The sequence below is a fragment of the Oryctolagus cuniculus genome, chromosome 6 (genome assembly GCF_051225735.1).
Source record: "Oryctolagus cuniculus isolate XC-2025 breed Fujian yellow rabbit chromosome 6, ASM5122573v1, whole genome shotgun sequence".
Lineage (NCBI taxonomy): Eukaryota > Metazoa > Chordata > Mammalia > Lagomorpha > Leporidae > Oryctolagus > Oryctolagus cuniculus.
In genome coordinates this window covers 17,177,355-17,203,817 of record NC_142872.1, presented here as the reverse complement: position 1 = coordinate 17,203,817, position 26,463 = coordinate 17,177,355, and the positions used below count along the sequence as shown (strand labels likewise).

The following is a 26,463-nucleotide window of genomic DNA, read 5'->3' as shown; positions in this document are numbered from 1 at the left end:
TTTTTTTTTTTTTTTGACAGGCAGAGTGGACAGTGAGAGAGAGAGACAGAGAGAATCTTCCTTTGCCGTTGGTTCACCCTCCAATGGCCGCCGCGCTGATCCGATGGCAGGAGCCAGGAGCCAGGTGCTTCTCCTGGTCTCCCATGGGGTGCAGGGCCCAAGCACCTGGGCCATCCTCCACTGCACTCCCTGGCCACAGCAGAGAGCTGGCCTGGAAGAGGGGCAACCGGGACAGAATCCGGCGCCCCAACCGGGACTAGAACCCGGTGTGCCGGCGCCGCTAGGCGGAGGATTAGCCTAGTGAGCCACGGCGCCGGCCTCCACTGTCACATTTTTATATATCAGACGAAATCCCTCTGTGGCTGGGTGAGGTGCTAGGTACTTGTGAGGGCACCCAAAGAGTGTAAGCTCACCTTTGCTAGTGGGGTGCTCTGTTTGAATGGAGCTGGGGCTGTGGTCCAGCAGGTCAGACCACCGCTTGGGACATCAGCATCCCAAATCGGAGCTGCTGCCACCCACGTGGGAGACCAGGAAGGAGCCCCAGGCTCCTGGCTTCAGCTCGGCCCAAACCTGGCTGTTGCAGCCATTTGGGGAGTGAACCAGCAGATGGAAGCGCTCTCTCTGTCTCTCATTCTCCCTTTATGTAACTGTCTTTCAAACAAAAATCTTAAACAAAAAAAAAAAAAAAAAACACTCTATTTGAAAATTTGTCAGTTACAGAAGCACAAACTTTGATGTCTACCTTCTTTTATATCACAATATCTATAATGAAAAAAAAAAAGGCCGTATTAGAAAAAAAGGAAAAATCAAAAGTTTAAAAGAAAAAAAAAAGACTTTTTCTTAAGTGGAGCCACAGAGACCCCTTCCGGTCAAAAGCAGAAGTACTGGGCAGAGAACCAACTTCCAAACAGGGCAGCAGAGTCGGAAGAAACAGAAACCTCGCAGAAGAGAGTGTTGGTGCTGACTCAGCAGAATGGGGAGGAGTAGCACGCACGAGAGCAGAACATGGTCGTGTTTCTTCGCTTCCCATGGTGAAATATGCCGGCTGTAGATAATTTACAAAGTACACCATGCAAATAAGAGTCATGCCTAACTCCACCATCCAGAAATAATAGTAGAAACGGTTTTTAAAAGATTTATTATTTGAAAGGCAGAGTGATAGAGGAGAGGGAGGGAGGGAGAGAGAGAGATGTTTCATCTGCTGGTTCACTCCCCAAATGACCGCATACACCAGAGCTGGGCCAGGCCAAAGCCAGGAGCCTGAAATTCCATCCAGGTCTCCCGTCTGGTTGGCAGCAGCCCAAGTACTTGGGCCATTTTCCAGTGCTGGGAAGGAGAGCAGCTGGGATTCAAAACCAGGGCTCATATGGATGCTGGCATTGCAGGCAGCAGCTTAGGTCACTGCCACATCACTGGCCTGTAGAAACTTTGTGTGTATGTGTGTGTTTGGAGTTCTCTCTCTCTCTCTCTCTTTATATATATATATATATATATATATATATATATATTTATATATTTATATTTATATATTTATATGTGTGTGTGTGTGTGTGTATATATATATATATATGCTTTATTTATTAGGGGGTTAAGGACACAGCCTGCAGCACCAGTATCCCATATGGTGTCAGTTTGAGTCCCAGTTGCTGTATTTCTGATCCTGCTCCCTGCTAATGCACTTGGGAAAGCAGTGGAAGATGGCCCAAGCGCTTGACCCCCTGCACCCATGTGGGAGACCTGGAAGAAGCTCCTGGCTCCTGGCTTCAGCCTGGCCCAGCCCTTGCCATTGCAGCCATTTGGGTAGTGAACCAGAGGAAGGAAGATCTCTTTCTCTCTTTTTCTGTTTCTCTCTCTCTTAACTCTGCCTTTCAAATAAATAAATAAATCTTAAAAAAAAAGATTTAGTTGGAATTCTGTTACAGAGAGAGCAGGAGACCGAGAGAGAGATTGTCCATCCACTGGTTCACTCCCCAAATGGCTGCAACGGCAAGGGCTGGGCCAGGCTGAAGCCAGGAGCCAGGAGCTTCTTCCAGGTCTCCCATGCAGGTTCAGGGGGCCAAGTGCTTGGGCCATCTTCCACTGCTTTCCCAGGCCATTAGCAGGGAGCTGGATCAGAAGTGGAGCAGGTGGGACATGAAGCAGTACCCATGTTGAATGCTGGCGTCAGGCAGTGGCTTTATTTGTTATGTCACGCTGCTTGGTCCCCTGGAGACATGTTGATGCCCTGGCTTCCAGGGCTGTTTTCTGGTTATTATATTATTGTTATTCACAAGACTGGTAACTCTTTACTTTGTCATTGAGTTCTTTTTTAAAAGATGTTATTTTCGGGGCCTGCGCTGTGGCATAGTAGGCATAGTGGTGTTGGCATCCCATATGGGCACTGGTTTGTGTCCCGGCTGTTTCCAATCCAGCTCTCTGCCATTGGCCAGGGAAAGCAATGAAAGATGGCCAAGTGCTTAGGCCCTGCAACCACATGAGAGAGCCAGAAGAAGCTCCTTGCTTAGGACTGGCTCAGCTCTAGCTGTTACAGCCATGTGGGGAGTGAACCAGCGTGGATGGAGGACCTCTCTCTCTGACTTACCCTCTCTCTTGCTGTAACTACCTCTCAAATAAATAAATAAAATCCTTAAAAATTTTCATCTACTTGAAAGGCAGTGGAGAGCTGTCATCCATTCACTGGTTCTCTTCCTAAGCACCCACAGCAACAGGGCTGGGCCAGGCCAAATCCAGGAACTAAGAACTCCATCTGGGTCTCCCCACATATGGGTGGCAGGGGCTCAAGCACTTGAGCCATCATCTGCTGCCTCCCAGGTTGCATTCGTGGGAAGCTGCATCGGAAGCAGAGTAGCTGGAACTTGATCCATGAACTCCAATATGGGATGTGAGTGTCTCAGGCAGATTAACCTGCTATCCATATGTCTGCACTTGTCATTCAGTGTTTTATCATACATTCTTTGGTTCTGAGTATTTATTTATTTAATTCTACTTATTGGGGAGGCAGAGAGAGAGAGAGAGAGAGACCCCACTTTTCTAACCACTGGTTCATTCTCCAAATGCCTGCAGCAGTCCAGGGCTAAGCCAGTTCCAAATTGGCAGCCAGAAACTCAATCTGGGGTCCGGATCTCTAGCATGGCTGGCAGGGACCCAACTACTAGGGCCATCACTACTGCTACCCAGGGTGCACTTAGCAGAAAATTGAACTTGGGAGTGGACAGTAGAGTAGAACTGAGACACTCTTATCTCAGATGCCAGATTCCTGCTAACGTGCCTGGAAAAGCAACAGAAAATGACCCAAACACTTGGGTTCCTGCCACCCACGTGGGAAACCCTGATGAAGTTCCTGGCTCTTGGCTTCAGCCTGGCCCAGTCCTGGGTGTTGCAGGTATTGGGGAATGGGTGTTGCAGGTATTTGGGGAATGAGCCAGTGAACAGAGAATCTATCTGTCTCTGTCTCTCTTCCTTCCAAATGAATAAACATTTAAAAAAAAAAAAAGTTAACCAGCTGTTTGCTGTAGGAAACTGGTACTTGGCCACACTGAGCCAGTACAGGAAGGACACACCCTCAGCTGAGGCTGCACGATGTATCCCGGAGCTGTCCGTCATGCACTTAGTTACCATGGAGATGAATCACCAGGGGTTACGCAGGTAGAGGTCAGAAAGATGCTGAGGACAATCAGAAGAGCCCTGAAAGCAATTCCCCAAACTGCACCTGTGTTTGCGTTTGCCTCGGGTGACACCGGGTGTCACGGGGAGGAAGAGGAGGAGAGGAAGGCAGAGGGGTGCCCTGAGGTCCTGCAGTGGGCCTGGCACGGTCTGGTGCTTCTTAGCGAGGTGGTGCGGGGCTGGGGTCGGCGGGGCCACCCTCCCGTCCGTGACGTGGTGCGGGGCTGGGGTCGGCGGGGCCACCCTCCCGTCCGTGAGGTGGTGCGGGACTGCGGTCAGCGGGGCCACCCTCCCGTCCGGGAGGTGGTGCGGGGCTGGGGTCAGCGGGTCTGTGAGGTGGTGCGGGGCTGGGGTCGTCGGGGCCACCCTCCCGTCCGGGAGGTGGTGCGGGGCTGGGGTCGGCGGGGCCACCCTCCCGTCCGTGAGGTGGTGCGGGGCTGGGGTCGGCGGGGCCACACGCCTGTCCGCCCCCTCCATGCCAGCCGATCCAGAGCCTGACGGCTTCAGCCTGACCCTGGCGGCGAAGCTCGCGGCGCAGAGGGCTCGGACGCTGGGGAGAGAGGCCGAGGCCGGTTTATTCCGCTCAGACCAGTCGCCTCCGGAAGCCGTGGGAAATCACGGTGCTCTGGTACCTGGAGAGAGGCGAGTGCAGAGGCAGGTCCGCAATCCTGATTTCCGGGGGGCCCTTCTTCAGGACCACCCGGCGCTCCTCGCCGTGGCAGAGCCGCTCACTGTGGGTCAGGAACAGCGAGTCCTCCAGCGGCCCCGCGTAGATGCCGCACGCGTCCGCCTGCTGCGGGAGGGAACAAGGCCGCCGTCACACACCCACCCACGGTCACACGCCATGGCCACGTCACGGTCTCGTCCGCCGTCATGCACCCGCCCGCCCACGTCATGGTCTGGTCTGTCATGCAAACGCTCACGTCATGGTCTGGTCTGCCGTCACATGCCCGCCCACGTCACGCCCACGTGGGTCACGGTCTCATCTGACGTCACATGCCCGCCCACCGTCACGCTCTTCTCTGACGTCACAGCCACGCCCACGTCACGGTCTTGTCTGCCATCACACGCCCGCCCACATCTCACTCCTGTCTGCCGTCACACACCCGCCCACTGTCACAGTCTTGTCTGTTGTCACACCATGCCCACTTATCCTGCTGTTGTCTGACGTCACACACTATGCCCACTGCCACGCTCCTGTCTGCCGTCACACCACGCCCACCGTCACGGTGTTCTTGGAGGGGCCTGAAGGTTCCCAGCACTTTTCCCACAGAAACCTTTTGTTCAGGGAGTACCGACTTCACGCATTTCATAGACGCAACTCCGGGAACAGTGATTCTCCCCACCCATTCCTGTTTTTACTAAGATCTATTTTCTTTTTTTTTTTTTATTTATTTTTTTATTTTTTTATTTTTTTTTTTTATTTATTTTTTTTTTTTGACAGGCAGAGTGGACAGTGAGAGAGAGAGACAGAGAGAGAAAGGTCTTCCTTTTGCCGTTGGTTCACCCTCCAATGGCCGCCGCTGCAGCCGGCGCACCGCGCTGATCCGATGGCAGAAACCAGGATCCAGGTGCTTTTTCCTGGTCTCCCATGGGGTGCAGGGCCCAAGCACCTGGGCCATCCTCCACTGCACTCCCTGGCCATAGCAGAGAGCTGGCCTGGAAGAGGGGCAACCGGGACAGAATCCGGCGCCCCAACCGGGACTAGAACCCGGTGTGCCGGCGCCGCAAGGTGGAGGATTAGCCTATTGAGCCACGGCGCCGGCTTACTAAGATCTATTTTCAATTAACTTCACGCACGTACAATTAACTCCATTCTAAGTAGAGCGCAACAGATAATATGTAAAGAAAACAGACTGTTCCCCAGCTGTGGAGCCCAGGGCCGCTCAAGTCACGCATCTCAAGGTGTCAGCGTCACTTCTGTAGACCACCCTGCAGGTGCTCTGGGCTCTCACAGATCCGAGGGAACGCGTGGTGTGTGTCCTTTGGGGACTGCTTCTTTCACTAAAGATGACCTTCTCCAGTTCCCTTCACTTGGTTGCTCATGACAGCATTGATTGATTTTTTCAACGCTGTGTAGTATTCCACGGTGCACATATCCCCTAATTTCTTTATCCGGTCCTCAGCTGACAGACTCTGGATTGAGTCTGTATCTTAGCTGTTGTGAACTGAACTGCACTCAGTACTTCTTCCAGCTCTCCCTGATGAGGGGGAAGGCCTGGGGGCACAGTAGCATTCCTTTTCTAAAAACTGCTGGGAGGATGGCGCTGTGGCATAGCGGGAAAAGCTGCCGCCTGCAGTGCTGGCATCGCATATGGGCGCTGGATCGAGTCCCAGCTGCTCCACTTCTGATCCAGCTCCTGCTGATGGCCTTGGAAAGCAGCGAAGGATGGCCCAAGTGCTTGGGTCTGTGCCACACATGGGATGGCGTTCCAGCCTGCTGGCTTCAGCTTGGCCCAGTCTTGGTCATTGTGGCCATTTGGGGAATGAACCAGCAGATAGAAGATGTCCCTTTATGTCTGTCTTTCAAATAAATAAAAAATCTTAAAAAAAAAACAAAACCAGTTCTGTGATGCTCAGTGCTGCCTGACTCCTAATAACAGCTGTGTGTCCACAAATAAAGGTGACTATGGGCGTTGGGTCCATGAGACTCGGTTTGCTGATACATAAAATGGGGATAGTAAACAATGTTGGAATATTGAATAACACATGTGAATGAAAAAACTGTTGCCAAATCCTAGGTCCTAAACTGGTAGGAAATATGATGCTACTACAATGACTGCTAAACAGCTATTTGGGGTTCTTAAGCATATGCCTACTTCTAATTCTTTCTGTTTCTTAAAGCTTTACTTATCTGAAGCGCAGAGTTACAGAGAGAGAGAGAGAGACAGAGAGAGATCCTCTATCCTTTGGTTCATTCCCCAGATGTCTACAATGTCCAGGGCTGGGCTAGGAAGAAGCCAAGAGCCTGGATCATCCTGGTCTCCCGCATGGGTTGCAGGGGCAAGCACTTGTTCCATCTTCCACTGCCCTCCCAGGAGCAGTAGCAGGGAGCTGGATCAGAAATGGAGTAGCCGGGACTTGAACCAGCACTCATGGGATGCCAGCGTCTCAGGTGGAGGGTTAGCCACTGCACCACACACTGGGGTGCTACTGCTGACTCTTCAGTCCTTTCAAGCCGCGTTCTGGCCTGGCCCAGGGCACAGCCTCATTGCTAGAATACCGTGTTGTCATTCTGATGCTGTTAAATGCAGTATTTTTTCACCTCTTGCTGGAAAACGGAGGAGGATAAACAGAAGAAAGAAGAAGCCCTGGCAGCATTTCCCCAGCATGGGCATGGTCTCTTCATGCAATTCTCTTATTTGATTCTCATGGTGGTCTACACACTAGTCACTAATTGCATTTTAAAACTTGTTAGGGGGCCGGTGCTGTGGTGCAGCAGGTTAATCTGGCCTGAAGCGCTGGCATCCCATATGGGTGCCGGTTAGAGTCCCGGCTGCGCCACTTCCGATCCAGCTCTCTGCCATGGCCTGGGAAAGCAGCGGAGGATGGCCCAAGTCCTTGGGCCGCTGCACCCATGTGGGAGACTCAGAAGAGGCTCCTGGTTTCCGGATCTCCAGCTGTTGTGACCAACCGGGGAGCGAACCATCAGATGGAAGACCTATCTGCCTCTCCTCTCTCTGTGTGACTCTGACTTCCAAAAAAAGTGTTAGGGACCCTACCAACTGCACTGCAACAGCAAAACAGCTCTGAACGGTTATGCTGCATTGTAGCATTGAAAGAGTAAGGTTAAACAATTGTATGTTTTACTGCATTCAAAGCAAAGTTTTCCTTTACTGATTTCAAATCATAGTTTACATGTTCAGTTTTAGTAAATGAAAAAGTGCTGATACTGTCACCATGTTAAAGCTATTTAGGACACTGAAAATGAGCCACTGAACTGCACAATATATTGTTCAATGCTAAGATTCCAGTAAGTCTTACTAATAAGCGTATATAAATCTGATGCTTAACACTGGAGTCTTGATTTCCTGTTTTGGCTTTGTTTTCAGAATATCAGATGAGGGTGGATCTTGTGGCACAGCGGATTAAGCTGCCACTTGGGATCCTGGTACCCCATAGAAAAGTGCTGATTCAACCCCTTGGCTACTTCACTTGCAACCCAGCATCCTGCTACTGTACCCTGGGAAGCAGTGAATGATGGCTCAGATGTGTAAGGGTCTGCCATGCATGGCATAGGAGACCCAGATGGGGTTCTGGGCTCCTAGCCAGTCAAATGCAGTTTATTTTTAGTATATGTACATTTTACAAGAAAACAATTGAGCCATATTTTAATAATTTATTTTCTACATATATGACACATTTTGAAATAAAGTATTTTTATTCTATATTAACTGCTTATCCACTTGATATCTCCTAATCAGTTATAAAAATTCATGTTTCTCAGAATTTTAACCTGAAATTTCCTTTCATAGTCTATTACAACATATCCTTTTTTAAAAAAGATTTATTTATGTACTTGAAAGTCAGAGTTAGAAAAAGGAGGAGAGAGAGATCTTCCATCTGCTGGTTCACTCTCCAGTTGGCCACAAAGGCCAAGGCTGAGCCAGCTTGAAGCCTGGAGCCAGGAGCTTCTTCAGGTCTCCCATGTGGGTGCAGGGGCCCAAGGTCTTGGGCCATCTTCCAGGGCTTTCCCAGGTCATTAAGGGACTGGACTGGAAGTGGAGCAGCAGGGACACAAACCGGTGCCCGTGAGATGCTGCCATCATGAGATGCAGGCGGCAGCTTTACCTGCTATGCCACAACTCCGGCCCCCGATGATTACGTTATATTCTATTCTCCTCTAAAGAAACAGCTTACTTTTCACAAGTCAGTCTAAATCTAGAAAATGTTTTGAAACTGTTGGGTGAAAAGGAGCATTGCGTAGGTGAGTCTTACCTATAAATGTGGCCAAGCTGTTCCCATGGTTCTCTAGCTGAATACACACCATGGAAGCACCTCCTCTGTACTGTAGCTTTAATACATATTTTTAAAAGACTTCTTTGAAAAGTAGACTGACAGAGAGAGACAAAGACAGGAAGAAAGCGAGACAGAGTGCTTCACTTCCCCAGTGCCTCAACACGGGCCAGGTGATAGCCAGGAGCCAGGCTCTCTGTCTGGGTCTGCCACGTGGGTGGCAGGGACTCGAGCTCTTAGGCCATCATCCGCTGTCTCCCAAGCATATTAGCATGAACGTGCGAGCAGCCTGTGCGGTAGCCAGGACTTGATCCAGGCATCTCATACGGGAACCAAGGGTCCCTAGCCCACCCGTCGCTTTCATGCTAACGGCGTCTACTCATAGGCTGTACAATCAGGTCTCCGTGATGCCTAGAGGTTCTACAGGGATATTTGAACAGAGACGGCTTGCATTTGCCTCCAGTTTCTGTATAATTCTGTGTGTCTGTTCAGATATACTAAACAGTATAGGCTTAAAAATTAGGAATACTCGTGGAAATATACCTTCAGATTCAGGTTCCTGAATTTCATATTTTGTTTCCAAGGCATAACGTAACGTCTTGGGATCAGCCCTTGCTTCACCGAAAACCGTGGCAAATGAATCTCCTCGTACCTGAAGATCAGGAAAGCAACAAGAAGGGATGCGGTGAGTTAAAGTCAGCCCCTTCAGCGCCATTCTCGGGAACAGAGGCGGTTGTGGGTCCAGGACACTTGACCACCCCAAGGGCAGGCAGCACAGCTGTGCCCCTCAGGCTCATCAACGAGATGACCAAGTACCCCAAGGACCAGGAGTCCATGCTGGGTACCTCCAGACACATGCTCCTTCCCTCTTTGCCCCTCATGTCCATCTTAACTCGACTGGAAGGAAGAAGGCAGCACACTTGGCAAAGGCAGTCTCCGGCCAGTTACAAAACCCAGTCACTAACTCGGTTTCTGAACTCACGCACGTGCAGTGTCGCGTTCTCCCTGCACATGTCCGGCGCCTCCCTCTGGAACAGAAAGACGTCTACAGAGATGCTGAGAACCCTGCATCTATGTAGCTCCGAGAGAATGCAACAAGTCTCCAGATCCCGTAAGCCCTCACCTGTTAAGAGGCCTGTTCAAACTCTCATCAGAGCAGTTGTTGGTGAGTTTTGGAAACAGAGGACAAGTGTCTTTTCCTGAAGCCATCCTGCTGGCAATGGCAGAATTCTCACCTAGGACGACACTCACTCACTCTGTGACCACGATGCACTGCTTGTGACCAAACAATGCTTCGCGGACTCCTTAGCAACCTCTGACAGATGTATTAGCAATGAAGTTTCCAGCTGAGAGTTACTTTTTAAAAAATTTCCTTTTTTTTTTTTTTGGACAGGCAGAGTGGACAGTGAGAGAGAGAGACAGAGAGAAAGGTCTTCCTTTGCCGTTGGTTCACTCTCCAATGCCCGCTGCGGCCGGCGCGCTGCAGCCGGCGCACCGTGCTGATCCGATGGCAGGAGCCAGGTGCTTTTCCTGGTCTCCCATGGGGTGCAGGGCCCAAGCACTTGGGCCATCCTCCACTGCACTCCCTGGCCACAGCAGAGAGCTGGCCTGGAAGAGGGGCAACCGGGACAGAATCCGGCGCCCCGACCGGGACTAGAACCTGGTGTGCTGGTGCCGCAAGGCGGAGGATTAGCCTAGTGAGCCGCGGCGCCGGCTCAAAAATTTCCTTTCTTGAGAAAAGCATTATCATAAGCCATTTAAAAATTGAGTTATGGGTGGGAATAGTGGTGCAGTAGCGTGTCAGCACTTCTGAGACTGGCATCTTTAATCCCACGAATCATGGTTCCAGTCCTGGCTACTCTGCTTCTAACCCAGCTTCCTGCCAACCTATCCTGAGAGGCCATGGGTGAAACCATACATATTTGGGCTGCTGCCACCCATGTGGGAGACCTGGATGGAGCTCCAGGCTCCTGGCTTTGGCCTGGCCCAGCCTGGGATGTTGTGGCTCTTTCCGTCTCTCCCTCTCGGTAACTGTGTTTCAAATATTCTTTTAAAAAGAAAGTATAAACCAAATTTGCTAAAACATAAGCTATTTTATTACCTTAGGCTTATTACACTTTTTTAGATTACAACTCAAAAATGTTTTTATTTCTACTTATTTGAAAGGCAGAGTGATACACACACCCACACAGGGCACTTCCATTTGCTAGTTCATTCTCCCAAAGCCCACAATAGCCAGGGGTAGGCCAGGCCACGCAGGAGCCAGGAATTCCATCTGTTCTCCCCCCCCCGGGGGGGGGGCAGGGCTCAAGCACGTGAGCCATCACCTGCCGTCTCCCAGGGTGTTGTTGGGGGGAAGCTGGATCAGAAGTGAAGGGGCTGGGATTCCAGGATGGAATGTAGCATCTCAAGCAGCCGCTTCACCCACTGTGCCACAACGCCAGCCCTCAAACTTTTTTTTTATTTTTTTAAAGAATTATTTATTTATCGGAAAGAGTTCGAGAGAGAGAGAAGGAGAAGCATGTGGTAGAATGAGAAGGCCATGCCAAGGTGGCCACTGGCAAGCGAGCGTCAGTTACTCAGGGATGGCTTTGAAACTGCCTGGCAACAGGCTGTGATTGGATGGCTTTGGAAACTGCCTGGCAACAGGATGTGATTGGTTGGGGCATAGACCGCCCCTTGACCAGATTGGCTGGTCTTGGCTATATAAGATGTGGTCAACTGAAATAAATGAGTCTGCGGGCTGCTGGCCTCAGGCCTGCTTTCACCCGACTCCTGGGGTCTGTGTGGTGACTCCGCGCCTCTTGCCCCCACCACGCTGCTCCTCTCAGAAACGAATCCACTGCAACAGAAGCCGAAAAAGAGGGCTTCCATCCACTGTTTCTCTCTCCAGATGGCTACAGTGGCCGGAGCTGGGTCAATCCGAAGCCAGGAGCCACAGCACTGGCCCCTCAAACTCCTTTTAGCAAAGAAAGATCACTGGTGACGATGAGCACTTCTGAGGGAAGACGGAGGATGACAGCTGTAAATCTGGTCGTCAGGAGGAATCCTGCTAGGTGGGCAGAAAGAACTACTGTAAAATACACTGGTGTGCAGAGTACTACCAGCAACACCTCTCAGGAGAGAGCTGGACACTTCCTAGACTTGGATAACCAGAATATAGTGTGACATTAATGGGCGACCTTTTTAAAGAAATAAACACCAAAGTGTTGTTTCTGTATGACAGTTGGACGTGATCCAAGACAGAATCCGTGTGGTTTCCTAACAGTAAAGAAACAGCTGTTGATGAAAATGAACCACGAAGGTGGGCAAAAGGAGTCTTAAGACAAAGAAGCCTCAGGGCCGGCACCGTGGTATAGTGGGTAAAGCTGCCTTCTGCAGTGCCGGGATCCCATATGGGCGCCAGTTCGCGTCCCGGCTGCTCCACTTCCAGTCCAGCTCTGCTATGGCCTGGGAAAGCAGTACAAGATGGCTCAAGTCCTTGGGCTCTTACACCCACATGGGAGACATGGAAGAAGCTCCTGGCTTTGGATCAGCTCAGCTCCAGTCATTGTGGCCAATTGAGGAGTGAACCAGCAGATGAAAGACCTCTCTCTCTCCCTCTCTCTCTAACTCTTTCAAACAAATAAATGTTTAAAAAAAAAAAAAAGGATAAAGCAGCCTCAAGCATTGGTACCTTTCAGAAATTGTAACTTCTGGGGCAAGTATTTGGCCTGGTGGCTAAGACGCTGGTTATCACAGGCGCCTGGGTGTGACACCTCCATCCAGCTCCTGATTCCAGCTTCCTGAGAATGCGCTCTGGGCGGGCAGAGATGATGCCTCAGGTCGTTGGATCTCTGTCACCCACGTGGAAGACCTGGATTTTGCTCTTGGCCCCTGGCCTTGGCCCTGGCCCTGGCCCACTCCAGTCCTGGCTTTGGAGGCCATTTGGGGGAATGAAGCAGCAGATGGGAGGTCTCTCAAATACATTGAAAAAAATTAAAAACCCCATAACTTTCAGTAGTAAAATTAGTAATATTTGTATCAATATGTAGCATTTAAATATTCTGAATGATGATTATATCTTTTATAATGTGTTAGCTATTTATTTAGAAAGATTTATTTATTTGAAAGGCAGGACAGAGGAGAAATGATCTTCCATCTGCTAGTTCACTCCCCAAAAGCCCACAGCAGCTCAGGTTGGGCCAGGCTGAAGCCAGGAGCCAGGAACTCCACCTGCAACTGCCCTGTGGCTGACGGGAACCCAAGCACCTGGGTCCTCTTCTGCCTCCTACCCGCATCAGCAGGAAGCTGGATTGGAAGCCAAGTCGCCAGGACTCAAACCAGCACCCTGACAGGGGATGCAGGCAGCCCGAGCTGCAGCTTAACCAGCTGTATGTACTGTCTTTAAAATCCCTCTCATAAGCAATCTCAGATACAATACACAGTTACCTACTTACAACATTATTTCAGTAGTAGCAATATTCATGTAATTTTACTCTAAGGGCAGAGCTACAGAAAGGAGACAGAAATTTCTGTTCACTGGTTCACTCCCCAAACAGCACAACTGGGAACTGGGCTAGGCCAAAGCCTAGAGCCAGAACTCCATCCTGGTCTTCCATGTGAGTGGCAGGGGCCCAGGCACTGGGTCATCTTCTGCTGTCTTCCCGGCACATTAGCGGGGAGCTGGATGGGAAACAAAAAAACCAGCTGGGGCTTGAACTGGCACTCATATGGGAGGCAGGTGCTCCAGGCAGTGGCTTAGCACCGCATGCCACAAGGCCTGCCCTGGTAATAGCAGTTTTATGAAAGAAGAGTTGAGTTTGAAAATTAAAAATGAAGTCACCTGAAGCTCATTAAGGACTGTCAAAAACCCACTTTATTTTCCATTCTGTATAAATAAAAAGCAACCAATAAGCATATTTCCCTTACATTCAACTTCCATGACCAAATTTTCAGGAACTACTGAAAAATTTCAAGTACACACTCTATAAAGAACAGTCTATAACTGCTGAATTATATACATTTTTGCTGCATATATTATACATATTTTTGTTTGAGATACTTTATAAACTAGCTACCTCTTGGAACATACTATGTAAACTATCTTTACTGTCTTTTTAAAATAAAATTGAAAATTTGAAACTTCATGCAGATGTGACATTTTAAATACCTACGTTCCTGAACACAAGCTAAGACTTAGGCAGGCCACCAGTGGGAAATTTAAAAATATCCATAGTAATACAAAGGTATGAATCACATTGGTAATTAGTAAGAAGTCAAAAACAAAGAGTCAATGCTTCTTTGAAAAGTTTCTGACATTTATTTACTTCTGGATAAACAAATATGTGAGTGGATCCATCAGTCTAAACCTATTTTTAGTCTCTATTCTTCAAACTGCCTAAGAGTTCTGAGAAAACAAAAAAAAATTTTTTTGAATGCATTAGGAACAGCTTACCAATGTGTGTATCCCATCTGCATTTTTAATGGAATGTTAAAATCAAAACATAATTCACCAGAAAGAGAAATCAGAAAAAGAAAACAAACATTTGAATGGCATGTTATAATGACCTCCGCCCAGACCGATTATCAATGAGTACTACTCGTAGTAGTTAGCACATGCAACAGACTGAGAAATTAGATCTTGTGCTATATAAAGTTTTGTCAGGCACGAGCCATTTGTAAATGTTTCTGTCAATCGCTTCTGTCTCCCCTCATTTATTTTTTATTTAAAACAAGAAACAGTTTTGTCTTCTCATGTTAATCAGTGCAAAGTACAACAAAGCAATCTCAGTAGAAATTATTACAATGATACTTTAGAAAGGCTTAATCCCCCAAATGTCCAAAATGTACTTAAAAGATGTCCAGGTCGTGAGAGTGGTCAACCTCGATGGCTTCCTCGGGGTCCAGCTTGGCTTCTCCGTGTCCTTCCTGGGACTCGTCAAGGGAGGCCAGGGCCTCATTTGTGTCACTTGCAAAAGTTTCTCGTGATGTATCATCTTCCTCCTGGAAATTCAGACTTTTGATGGCCTGTTTCATCTTCTTCCCCAGTATCTGTGTTCTCCTTTTCCTAGCAGCTTTTTTATTTTCATATTCCTTTTGATTTTCAATGTAGAAAATGTCCTGTAACAAAAGAACAACTTTAGTTAGTAAGAACTATCATTTATTGCCACAGATTCTGTAGTCATCTCCTTTTCCCACACAAAATAAACAAACACAGGCTCATTGTGAATCACAGAGTCCATGGCCAGGCTAGGGCGTCTCCCACAAGGGCGGCAGGACACAAGGACTGGAGCTGTCATCTGCTGCCTCCTGGTGGGTGTCAGCAGGAAGCTGGATCTGAAACCCCAAGTAGCTAGGACTAGGGCTGGCACTCTGATACGGGATGTGGGTGTCCCAACAGCAGCATAACCCACTGCATCACAAAGCTGGCGCAGTATCAAACTTGGAGTTGTTAAAAACCACACTGTAGAAGAATCCCCATAGAGGACATTCTGAATAACAGAAAAATGATGACAAATAATTCTTTCTAGTTTCTAGTACCTCCTTTCTAGTTTGTAAGAAATCTTGGAGGGGACGGGCATTGAGGAGCAGTTAAGCCACTGCTGGTGACAGAGGCTCCCCACATCAGATGCCAGTTCCAGATCTGATGTCTCAGCTTCCGATACAGCTCCCTGCTACTGTGTGGGAGGCAGCACATGATGGCCCAAGTACTTGGGTCTCTGCCTCCACTTGGGAGACGCAGAGAGAGTTCCCGACTCCTGGCCTGTGTCGATCTGGGGAATGAACCAGCAGACAGATGATCTCTCTCTTCTCTGTCTCTCCCTCTCACTATGCCTTTCAAATAAATCATAAAAAAAACAAAGTATTTTGATCACGAAAGCTCCACTTCAGGAATGGATCCCTGATTGCAGGAGTGAATTCACCCCTCCTCTCTCTCTATTACCCTCTCCCTGTCATTATGTCTCTCAACTAAATACTTCTTTAAAAAAAAAAATTTGCAAGTGGAGGAATTCATGAAAAAAAGTAATGAGGAGGTGGTCACCAGAACCATAATTAAGATAACTTGACGCTATAAAATAACCATCTCAAAATCTTAAAGGAGAATTAAAATTGTGTAGGTAGGGGCCAGCGCTGTAGTGTAGCAGGTTAAGCCGCTGCCCAACGGCGGCACCCCATATGGGCACTGGTTCAAGTCCCAGCTGCTCCACTTCCAATCCAGCTCCCCGCTATGTGCCTGGGAAAGCAGCAGAAAATAGCCTAAGTGCTAGGACCCCTGCACTCACGTGGGAGACCTGGAAGAAGCTCCCAGCTTTGGTCTGGCCCAGCTTTGGCCATTTTGAGAGTGAACCAGTGGAATGGAAGATCTCTGTCTGTCTCTCTCTGTAAATCTGCCTTTCAAATAAAATCAATCTTTAAAAAAAATTGTGTAGGTAAAGTAAGAATGCTAAAATACAAACAACCTCTGAGTCCAGGAGGAGTATGGGTATCCACATCTTTCTTCCTTCTATTATTTAAGTTTGAAAATTTCACTAATAAAAAGTTACAGGAGCAGGTGTTTGGCTTAGCAGTTAAGCTACCAACTGGGATACCTGCACCCCACACTGGATTGCCTGGGTTAGAGTCCAGGTTCTGTTTCCTATTCCAGCTTCCTGCAAATACAGACCCTGGGAGGCAGCAGGTGGGTCCTTGCTACCAGCTTGGGAGATCCAGACTGAGTCTCTGGTTCTGCCCTGACTATCAAGGACATGTAGAGAGTGAATCAGAGGATCACAGGACTCCGTCTCTCTCACTGTATCTCAAAATAAAATGAAAAGTTTTAGGGGAATAGAAAAACTAATTATGTGTAAGACACCAGGAAAAAGTACTGTATTAAAAAAAAACTGATCTTGGCCCTGAAAGGGAAGAAAAAAATGAGGCAAGAGCTTACAAAAGGCACGAGTTTTACCCGAAATGAGACCGCGACAAAGCTGGTTAATGAAAGGCAAGCAGGCCGGGGAGATGAGCAGGAGATGAGACTACAGGCTGCAGGGAAGATGCACCATGACAGCCTAAAGGCCAAGGGCAACATCACTACCTTGATTTGCTCCTCGCTGATACTCGGAGTATTTTTCAGGAGGTTCAGAAAAACTCCACCTGGTGTCCTCCTTCGACTCCCATTCTGCAAAAGGAACCAAACAATTAAAGTGTGTGGACTCTTCCCATGAGTGGCTGCAGCATCTATTAACAGGCACACCTAAAGAAATGAAAGGACGACCAGCTCTGAAGTCCAGCCCTGATTCTGACTCAACCCCAAAATTCTCCGAATCATAAAATCTACGTGGTGACAATGGCCATCAGCTCAAATGACTAAACTTTATGCTTCTCTGTGCCATCTGGCCAAAAGATCACACTCATTAACTGAAACAGTGTGGTGTGTACAAGACTGGGATTGAGTTCTGTGCTCCTGCCTTCGGTCTGGCTGCAGCCCTGGCCACTGTGGGCACTTGAGGAGTGAAGACTGGATGGAAGATCTCTTTCTTTCTATCTAACTCTGTCTTTCTAATAAAAAAGAATGAATACAACAAAAATCAATATAAAAGTCAACTTTAAAACAGTGTAGTACTAAAATAAAACTAGAATGGAGTATAATGGACATTCCTTTCTCTCTCTTTTTTTTAAACACTTAGCCATCATCCATTGTTTCCCGGACACATTAGCAGGGAGCTGGATAGGAAGCAGAGCGGATACTTGGATATGGGATGAGTCCCAGGCGGTAGCTAACGTGTTGCACAACACCCACGCCCCTTTTTCTTTTCTTTTTTTTTTAAAAAAATGCTTATTTATTTATTTGAACAGCAGAGTGAGAGAACAAGTGCAAGAGGTTCTATCAGCTGTTCTCTCCCAAAACACGTGCAACACAGAACTCAACCCAGGCATTGATAGGGGATGTGGGTGTTTCCAGGCAGCCGCTTAACCCAGGGCACCACATCGCCCACCCTAACTGTTCTTATTTCTTCTATAGAAACCATCAGAAAATTCTGTTGGTTCCACCTTCCACATACTCCCAAAGTCTGACCACTTGTCCCACTGCTGTGTGCGAGGCCAGCAGCCCATAATGAAGTGTGGATCTGAGTACCACCTCAAGTCACACCTACTCTGCTTCTGATCCAGCTTCCTGCTGATGAACTTGGGAAAGCAGCAGCAGCTGGCTCCTGTACTTGGACCCCTGCCACCCATGAGGGAGACCAAGATGGAGTTCCTGGTTCCTGGCTTTGGCTAGGCATAGACCTAGGTGTTGTGGTCATGTAGGGAGTACACCAATGGATGGAAGATCCTTCAGTTGCTCTGCCTTTCAAATAAATAATTAAAAACTAAATACTAGCTTTGTCGCAGTAAAGATGGTGTTACAGATGCTGGCATCTCTTATGACAGTGCCTAAGTCTGTGTCTGGGCTCTGCCTTTGATTCCAGCTTCCACCTTATGTGTACACTGGAGGCAGCAGGTAATGGCCCCAGTACTTGAATCCCTGCCACCCAGGTTGGGACGTGGACTGAGTTCTGAGTTCCTGGCTTTGGCTTAGCCCAGTCCTAGTTGTTGCAGGCCTTTTTTTTTGGACAGGCAGAGTGGACAGTGAGAGAGAAAGACAGATAGAAAGGTCTTCCTTTACCATTGGTTCACCCTCCAATGGCCGCCATGGCTGGCCCACTGCGGCCAGCACACCGCGCTGATCCGATGGCAGAAGCCAGGTACTTCTCCTGGTCTCCCATGGGGTGCAGGGCCCAAGCACTTGGGCCATCCTCCACTGCACTCCCTGGCCACAGCAGAGAGCTGGCCTGGAAGAGGGGCAACCGGGACAGAATCCGGCTCCCCGACCGGGACTAGAACCCGGTGTGCCGGCGCCGCAAGGCGGAGGATTAGCCTAGTGAGCTGCGGCGCCGGCCTGTTGCAGGCCTTTAGGGAGTGAACTAGTAGATGGAAGACCCTTCTCTATCATTCTCTGCCTCTTTCAAATAAGACGAAAATGGAAAAAAAAATGTTTGCCCATTACCGATTTTTTGCATTAATTTTGATTTTTGAAAATGCTGCATTAAAGAATTATCTATCTTGATTACTGAGCTTTTTCAGCAGTCCCTCAATTCTGCACCTAAGGCAAGTCGAGTCCCACTCAGCCTAGTTCTAGTCCTGCAGGCACTGCCCCTTCATGTCAGTTCAACAGGCACCTTCCTGTAATACAGCTCTGCCCTGATCGCTCATTTACTGCCACCTCCTTCTCTCCTCCGCTCCCTCCACCTCCATTTGATCGTCTCTCCCCACAGGATGTATCACTTCCTGATGCACCTACAGTTATTGAACTTGACCACTTATGGACTGTCTCCCTCTCACCTCCAACCCTAAGGTAAACTCTTTGTTCTAGAAGAGTACTTGGCACACGGGAGTTACTCAGGAAATAATTGTTTAAGGAAAAGAATATAGCTGAAGAAAATGAACCTGGACTTCCATCTTCCCAACTTCTAGCCTGCATTAGCTCACTGGAATCTAAAATTTTATTACCACAGTAGTAAAATACCGATGAATCTAAATCTGCATAAAACTGAATGAGACTCTAAGTAGAGTAACAGGGACACAGTGCAGTCCTGATTATTACTTGCTTTGCTGCTAAATTCCATTTTAATGTCTGCAATTTATGCTCACAAGCTGTTTCCACAGTGGATGCTAAGTGGCTCCTTTTCTCTGTTTGCACAGCGTACTGATCCATCCATCCACACCCTGGGCTGAGGGCTACGTTAAAGGAGATCTGTGCAGCCGTTGTGCAGGGTGAGGTGGCTGCCGGAGCCCAGTCTGGCCCAGCCCGAGATCTGTGCAGCCGTTGTGCAGGGTGAGGTGGCTGCCGGAGCCCAGTGTGGCCCAGCTGAGAAGTGCTCTGTCATTCTCAAACAGCCAGCAGAGGCTCGCGACCCTTGTTCCATCATCATCCCCCACACCGGCATTTTTCAGAGAGGTTTTTTTCTCTTTCATCCCTACCACCTATGAAATTTTAAGACAATGGGTATGGTGTGCACCTACCTGTGCTTCATACACGAAGAAACACTTTCTGCTCCTCTTTTCAAGAAAAGAGCATGAAATTAAATGAACCCAAAGTAACATTTCTAGTCGTGGGCACTGTGGGAAGGACTTCACCTGCATCAAGCCGACTAATGCTCATCAGGGCTGAGCAGACGGAGGTGCCCAGGAGCCGAACAAGCCCTCCGAAGCTCAGAAAGCACAGCCTCGGGACAGCACAGACCCCAGACCCCCGAACCCACCCAATGTGGGCTCTCAAGCTTCCCCACGAAGCTGTTAAAACTGCACTCCCGACCTTTAATGAATCAAGAGAGATACACTCTTAACTGCAACACACTAAGATACTAAAATTTATCTAGCTTTTTGGGTAGATAAATGTAAGTATTAATTGCCAAAAGTTCAGAATTTCTAAATTCACTATTCATTGCTGATATAGTTTTTAAAAATATGAAAAACATCATAAAGGATGATAAATAAGAGATGCAAAAGAGGCAATATTGCTTTCTTAAAGAAAAAATCATGTTAAAAAATACTAAACAGTAGAGCAGTCTTACCACTATAAAAAGGCCACCATTTTGTTCAACTTCAGCAGTTTCCATCAGCAGTTCAATCGCCTTTTTGTTTCCAATTATCCTCACTACTCGGGCTATCAGATCTTTCTTTGGTTCCTGTAACCTGATAAAGAACAAATAAAGCAAAATTAACCTCTTTCTTTGTGTAAAGAGTTGAAGAAATTGATAGTTTACTCCTTAACTATAATGAAAATCCCATTGTAATAACATCTGCCTTTTTTTTTTTTTTAAAGATTTTATTTATTTACTTGAGAGACGTAGCACTTGGGCCATCTTCTGCTGCTTTCCCAGGCCATAGCAGAGAGCCTGATCGGACGAGGAACAGCCGGGACTCGAACCAGTGCCCACATGGGATGCTGGTGCCTCAGGCAGAGGCTTTACCCTATGCCACAGCGCCACAGTCCTGGCCCCTAACTTCTGCTTTTCTAAATATTCAATATTTAACCTTGGAATCACTGGCACCAACCATCGTAATCTTAGGCCACACAGGGACATTATAACCTCAAGGTTATTTGGCCTTGTCACTTGCAGGTGGATTATGGCAGATTTCAAAACAGATAGGCACCGATAGCAAGGTATGAACAGAAACCCAAATGCAAAAGAAGATAAACCCACTCCACTCCTGTCACAACAAACACGTACTGTACTATGCTTTCAAGTACGCCTAACGCTGGCTTTCCCAACCCCAAAGACACCTGGGAGCTCTAAAATGCATGCACCCTTTCCCTCACAGGCTGCCCCGGAACAACAAAGAAGCAGCTGAAACCTACCAAAAACTTTTATGCACCACTCAGATAGTTCTCTCTGCAACGTTATGATGTCAACACTACAGTGTCCACTTAAAACACAGGGAGCCCAAGAAATTCTACTGTCAGAGCCACCACTTCACGAAGGGGAGGGAGAATAACAGCACAGAAGGCTGACCTGCTCGTCAGACCTGGCACCCTTTGGCTCTCAGCAGAAGGTGGCGCGCATCTGTACAAAGGGCACCGGGCTAGGAGCAAAGGGACCAGGGCCTAGCCCCTGGTCCGAAAATACATCTGTAACCTTGGGCATGCCACGTTCCCACTGACGGGGTCTGACTCCTCTTATCTATCAAGTTTGCAAAATCTCACTCCAGCACTCAAATCCCAAACTTCTCAGTACATTAAAACCCATACTAGTGTTGAGGTAGATTTGCCTGGAAAGCCAATACTTGTTTCATAGCTGTATGAAAGAGTGACAGAGACAGAGGGAAACATGGGGGAAGAGGGGAAGAGAAGGATGTTTTCCAACTGCTAGTTCACTCCTTCACCAGCCGGGGTGAGGCCAGGCCAAAGCCAGGAAGCCCACCTGGGCCTCCCGTGTGGGTGACAGGAACCCAGTCACTTGGGTCATCATCTGCCGCCTACCTGGCACATTAGCAGGACACTGGACCACAAGCATGGAGTAGCTGAGATGCAAACCGGGTACTGTAACATGGCATGCAGGTGTCCACTGCGGTGGTTAACTCACTGTGCCTCAACGTCTACCCCTCCTCTTTACATTTTTACTTTTATTTATTTGAAAGGCAGAGGTACACACATACACACACACACACACACACACAGGGGAGGGGAGCTGGGGAGAAAGATTTCATCCACTGATTCTTTCCCCACAAGGGCTGCAAAAACCAGGGCTGGGTCAGGCCGAGGCTGGGAGCTATGAACTCAAGTCAGGTTCCCACACGGGTGGCAGGAACCCATTGACTCGAGACGCCATCTGAAGCCTCCTAGAGAGCAAATCAGCAGGAAGCTCAAAGTGGAGCCAGGACTTGAACCTGCCACTCCAACATGGGTGTGGGTGTTCCAAGTGACATCTTAAGTGCTGTACAAATGCCTGCCCACATACTACTCCTGAGCCGTATCTATTTTCAAATGTGTGACACTGTATATTAGTAAGCTGGAGATAATGGAAAATGAATCAAAATGTGAGCTTCTTAAAAATACATGAATTATAAATTTATCATTCACAAAGCTATTCTACTCCCAAGTATTTACCCAAAAGAAATGAAAACAAAAAAAAATTTTTTTTTGACAGGCAGAGTGGACAGTGAGAGAGAGAGACAGAGAGAAAGGTCTTCCTTTGCCGTTGGTTCACCCTCCAATGGCCACCGTGGCTGGTGTGCTGTGGCCGGCGCACCGCGCTGATCCGATGGCAGGAGCCAGGTACTTCTCCTGGTCTCCCATGGGGTGCAGGGCCCAAGCACCTGGGCCATCCTCCACTGCACTTCCTGGCCACAGCAGAGAGCTGGCCTGGAAGAGGGGCAACCGGGACAGAATCCGGCGCCCCGACCAGGACTAGAACCCGGTGTGCCGGCGCCGCAAGGCAGAGGATTAGCCTAGTGAGCCGCGGCGCCGGCCGAAAATATATGTTCTAATATCTGCATGTGAAGATTCGAAACAGAAGTAGAATATCCATACAGAAGGGAGGAACACACACGCACATACACAAGCAATTAGGGACTGATGTCTGCTACATGACTCAATCTCAGAAACATTACACTCAGTGAAATAAGCCAGGCATGTGACCATAGTCTGTGAAATTTCACATACTATGAAATGCCCAGAAAAGGCACGTTTATATGAGGTATAGATGAGGAGTCACGTAGGAATAAGGACAGGGGTTCACAACTGTGCACGGGCACATGGACACAACGAGTGGCTGGTGTAGTGGCCCAGGAGGTTAAGCCACGCTCAGTACACCTGCACTGGAGTGCCTGGGATTGTGTCCTGCCTCAGCTTCCGATCCAGTTTCCCACTTATGTGCACCCTGGGAAGGAAGCAGACGATGTTTCAAGTGCTTGGATCCATGCTGTCCATATAGGAGACCAGCATGGAGTCCCTGGGTTCTGGCTTTGGCCTGACCCTGTCCTGGCTGTTAAAGATCATTATGGAGTGACCCAGCAATATCTGTCTCTCTCTTTCAAATAAACAAATAAACCCAAAAAGAAAAAAAAAAGTGTTGGTGATGGTTGTACAGCTTGATAAATTTGCTGAAAAAGCCCAACACTTGAGATGAGTGAATAGTATACGTAAAATAATCCTCAAGAGCTAGTTTACAAAGTCACAAGTGCTTGAAAACTCTAGAGAGAGACATAATTTAAAAAGATGCCCTGGGGGCAGGCACTTCGTGTGCGCGTGCACATGCTGCTTGGGATGTGTGCATCCCGTATCAGCGCGCGCATTCAGGCCTTGGCTCTGCATCTGATCCAGCTTCTTGTGACCGTGCACCATGGCAGACAGAAGGCACCATGTCGCAAACCTGGACGGAGTGCTAGGCTCCTGGCTTTGGCCTGCTCCAGAAAATAACAACAAGTCAATACACAGAATTCAAAAAAAGTGCCATATAAGAGCTTTATGGCACAAAATGCAAAGAGTTACTTAAAGTTTTAGAAGTCTGCAAGATTATCCTCTCAGTCTTGTTCAAATTTAAAACACAAATGTACTGACATAACCAAATAATCACAGAGTTCTTTAAGCAAAATAACCAAGTAATTAAAATTCAAGGCAACATTGCTAATGCGTTTGCCATCATGAATGCACACTGAGTTTCCAACAACAGAACAGAGCTGGGTCGAGCGTGCATTGGTAGGCCCGAGTTAGCTGCTCACCTGTAAGCGATTTCATCGGCCACCTTCTCCTGAGAATCCTCCTCCGTGATCTCGTACCGGCCTTTGTAGTTCATCTCCAGCCTGGCTCCCACTCTGTCTCTGACGGGCCGCTTCCGCTTGAGATGCCCTTGCCCGTTTTCCTCGTCCTTCGACCCCCCCTTTGTGCCACCATGCATGTAGTCGTCTAGCTCCTTGTCTACATCTTTTGCGTGCTCCTGAGATTCCCTCCTGAGTTTCTTAGCCAGCAGGTAATTGTAGGTCTCTGACTGCCTGCTTCTGTCAATCGTGCCCTCCATTCCCAAGATGCCCAGTTCAGTGGCCACGGCGTCCTGGTTCTGCTCCTGCAGCACGGCGCCCCAGATGTTGTTAACCTTCTTTCCTCCGGCGGCGGGGGGCTTCTGACTACTCTGGTCAAACTGGAAGGGCTCTGGCTTGGGAGGCAGGCTCAAACACTTCTGTCGCTTGCGCTTCCAAAGAGAGCTCTCATCATCTGAATCAGAAAAGCTCTCTTCACTTGAATCCACACTTTTAACAGTCCGGTAATGTGACGCGGGTGCACCCGCTGCTGTGGGACTCTGCAAGCCCCTCGCGGCACTGCCCCCTACTAGAACTTTCTGCAAGCAAGAGGAGACACGGTCAGTTCCACAAAACACATTCCGCCATGTATTCCACCCGCCATGTGCTGCTTAAAAAAATAAAGAGCGAGGGAGAGAGAGACTCAACTGGACTATTCTAGAACAAAATTGTCTTCAAAAACATCTCTGAAACCAATGCTTATGGAATTTGCCAAATATAAAGCTAAAAAACCTGGCATGGGCGTTGTGAAGTGCAATGATTAAGCTGTTATCTTGGACACCTCACATCCCGTATCTGAGTGCCTACTTTGAGTCTTGGCTGCTCCACTTCTGATCCAGGTCCCCGCTAATATACTGGAAGGACAGCAGAAGATGGCCGAAGTCCTCGGGCCCCTCCTACCCATGTGGGTGACCTGGGTGGGATTCTGGGCTCCTGCCATCAGCCTGGCCCCACCCTGGTTATTGGGGGCATTTGAGGAGTGAACCAGTAGATCAAAGATGTGTCTCTCTGCTTTTTAAATAAATAAATGAATCTTGGAAGAAAAAAGGCTACGCATTCTTATTTCTACAGCTAATGCAGCATTTAATTCTAAGGTCTCTTAAGAAATTAGCAGAGCTCTCAGTTCTCACTTTCAGAAGATTTCGTCTTTTCCATTATTGTCAGAATGCCTGGGAATGTCACACGCAATTTGCTACTGGCAGTTAGAACTGTTTTCTTTCTTTCCACAGATACCCGCCTTGCTGTACACACACCAACTTCCTCCATAAGGTTCAATGATTGTTTCCCTTTGGATTAGAAGGCAAACTCCTACCGGGAGGAACCCGTGATATCACTTTTTTTTTTTTTTTTAAGATTTATTTATTGAAAGCCAGACGTATTGAGAGAGATCTTCCAAGCAGGAGCTTCATCCGGGTCTCCCACATACGTGCAGGGCTCAAGCACCTGGGCCGTCTTCTGCTGTTTTCCCAGGTGCCTTAGCAGGGAGCTGGATCCGAAGTGGAGCAGGCAGGACTCAAACTGACGCCAATACAGGATGCCCGCGTGGCAGGCAGGGAGTTTACCCAGTACCTTGTCCCCCTAACAATCCTAAAACTGCAGAGTTCATGACGCCAGTTTACCAAGTCACGGAGCAATTTAGGTAAAACCACTGAGAACAAATTGTGTCGGAATTAACTCCCAGGGCATTTATATGCAAAAGGAGTCACCTGTGCTTTAAAAAAAAAAAAAATAACTACCGCCACATAACAACTTCACAACCCCCTGGCGTCCAAGGTGGGGTTCTGCAGTGTAGTCTACACCGAGTGAGCTGCGAATCAGAGCTCTGAGCAGATCCAGCACCTCAAACTTCTGTGCGCGGTGAAACACCGCACACCCCGTCTCCAGCTGCTTGGAAGCACACAATGCACGGAGCTCCAGAACTCACGCTCCCTCGGCACCCGGGACTCGACACGAACTCCGCGTGCGCCGGGCTCCCGCGAGCGCCAGCAGCCGGGCCGGCGGCGGCCGAGTCCCGCAGGAGTCCGTCCCCGCGTCTAGGGCGACGTCGGCCGAGTCGCTGCGTGCGGGCCGCGCCCCCGCCCCGCACGACCACCGCGTCCGCGGCGCGACGCCCGGGGGACGCAGGCGGGCCGGACGGCGGGGGACCCCGGCGGCCCCGCAAGACAAAGCCGGGCGGGCGGGCGGGCTCTGCGGGCCACGGTCCCCTCACCCCGCGGGGCCCGGATGAGCAGCGCGGGCTGCTCCAGGCCGACGGCCCCGGGTCTCGGCCCTTCCGGGACAACGGAGCGACGCCAGGCCGGGGACGCCGCTGGGTTTTTACACCACGACCAGCGGCCTGGCAGGCGGAGTCGCCGCCGCTGCACGCCCGCCTCCAGGCTGGCGGCCCGGGCTCCGCGCGCCCCCCGGCCGCCCTCCGCACTCACCGGCACTGGCAGCGGCCTGTCGCTGGGCGCGACCATCATGTCGGAGTCCGAGTCGGAGAGCTGCCCATCTTCCATGTCGCCCGCGTCCAGCGCCATCTTCCCGCGGCGCGCGCTCGGGAGA

At 49.0% G+C, this 26,463-nt stretch overlaps 2 protein-coding genes across 2 annotated transcripts; both read right to left on the bottom strand.

The window, feature by feature from the left end:
• Window positions 1-4,213: 4,213 nt before the first annotated feature.
• SPMIP10 (sperm microtubule inner protein 10) lies at window positions 4,214-9,957 on the bottom strand. Its single transcript, XM_002710173.6, has 3 exons — window positions 9,743-9,957; window positions 9,163-9,271; window positions 4,214-4,456 (listed from the first exon to the last, which is right to left on the bottom strand). Exons 1-3 carry the CDS (start codon window positions 9,826-9,828, stop codon window positions 4,247-4,249), a joined length of 405 nt encoding a protein of 134 aa, XP_002710219.1. The 5' UTR covers window positions 9,829-9,957; the 3' UTR covers window positions 4,214-4,246.
• Window positions 9,958-13,459: 3,502 nt separating this feature from the next.
• Window positions 13,460-26,453, bottom strand: PHAX (phosphorylated adaptor for RNA export). The gene is made up of 5 exons (XM_008254963.5): window positions 26,343-26,453; window positions 23,845-24,458; window positions 20,196-20,316; window positions 16,676-16,759; window positions 13,460-14,721 (listed from the first exon to the last, which is right to left on the bottom strand). Exons 1-5 carry the CDS (start codon window positions 26,436-26,438, stop codon window positions 14,452-14,454), a joined length of 1,185 nt encoding a protein of 394 aa, XP_008253185.1. The 5' UTR covers window positions 26,439-26,453; the 3' UTR covers window positions 13,460-14,451.
• Between the last annotated feature and the right edge of the window lie 10 nt (window positions 26,454-26,463).

Coding starts and splice junctions, on each gene's coding strand:
- SPMIP10 (XM_002710173.6), bottom strand. CDS start 9,828: ATGGCTTCAGGAAAAGACACTTGTCCTCTGTTTCCAAAACTCACCAAC. Junction 9,272..9,742: donor TTGAACAGGCCTCTTAACAG/GTGAGGGCTTAC, acceptor CCTGATCTTCAG/GTACGAGGAGATTCATTTGC. Junction 4,457..9,162: donor TCAGGAACCTGAATCTGAAG/GTATATTTCCAC, acceptor TCCCTCCCGCAG/CAGGCGGACGCGTGCGGCAT.
- PHAX (XM_008254963.5), bottom strand. CDS start 26,438: ATGGCGCTGGACGCGGGCGACATGGAAGATGGGCAGCTCTCCGACTCG. Junction 20,317..23,844: donor GCCGATGAAATCGCTTACAG/GTGAGCAGCTAA, acceptor GTTCTTTATCAG/GTTACAGGAACCAAAGAAAG. Junction 14,722..16,675: donor TCAGCGAGGAGCAAATCAAG/GTAGTGATGTTG, acceptor CTTTTGTTACAG/GACATTTTCTACATTGAAAA.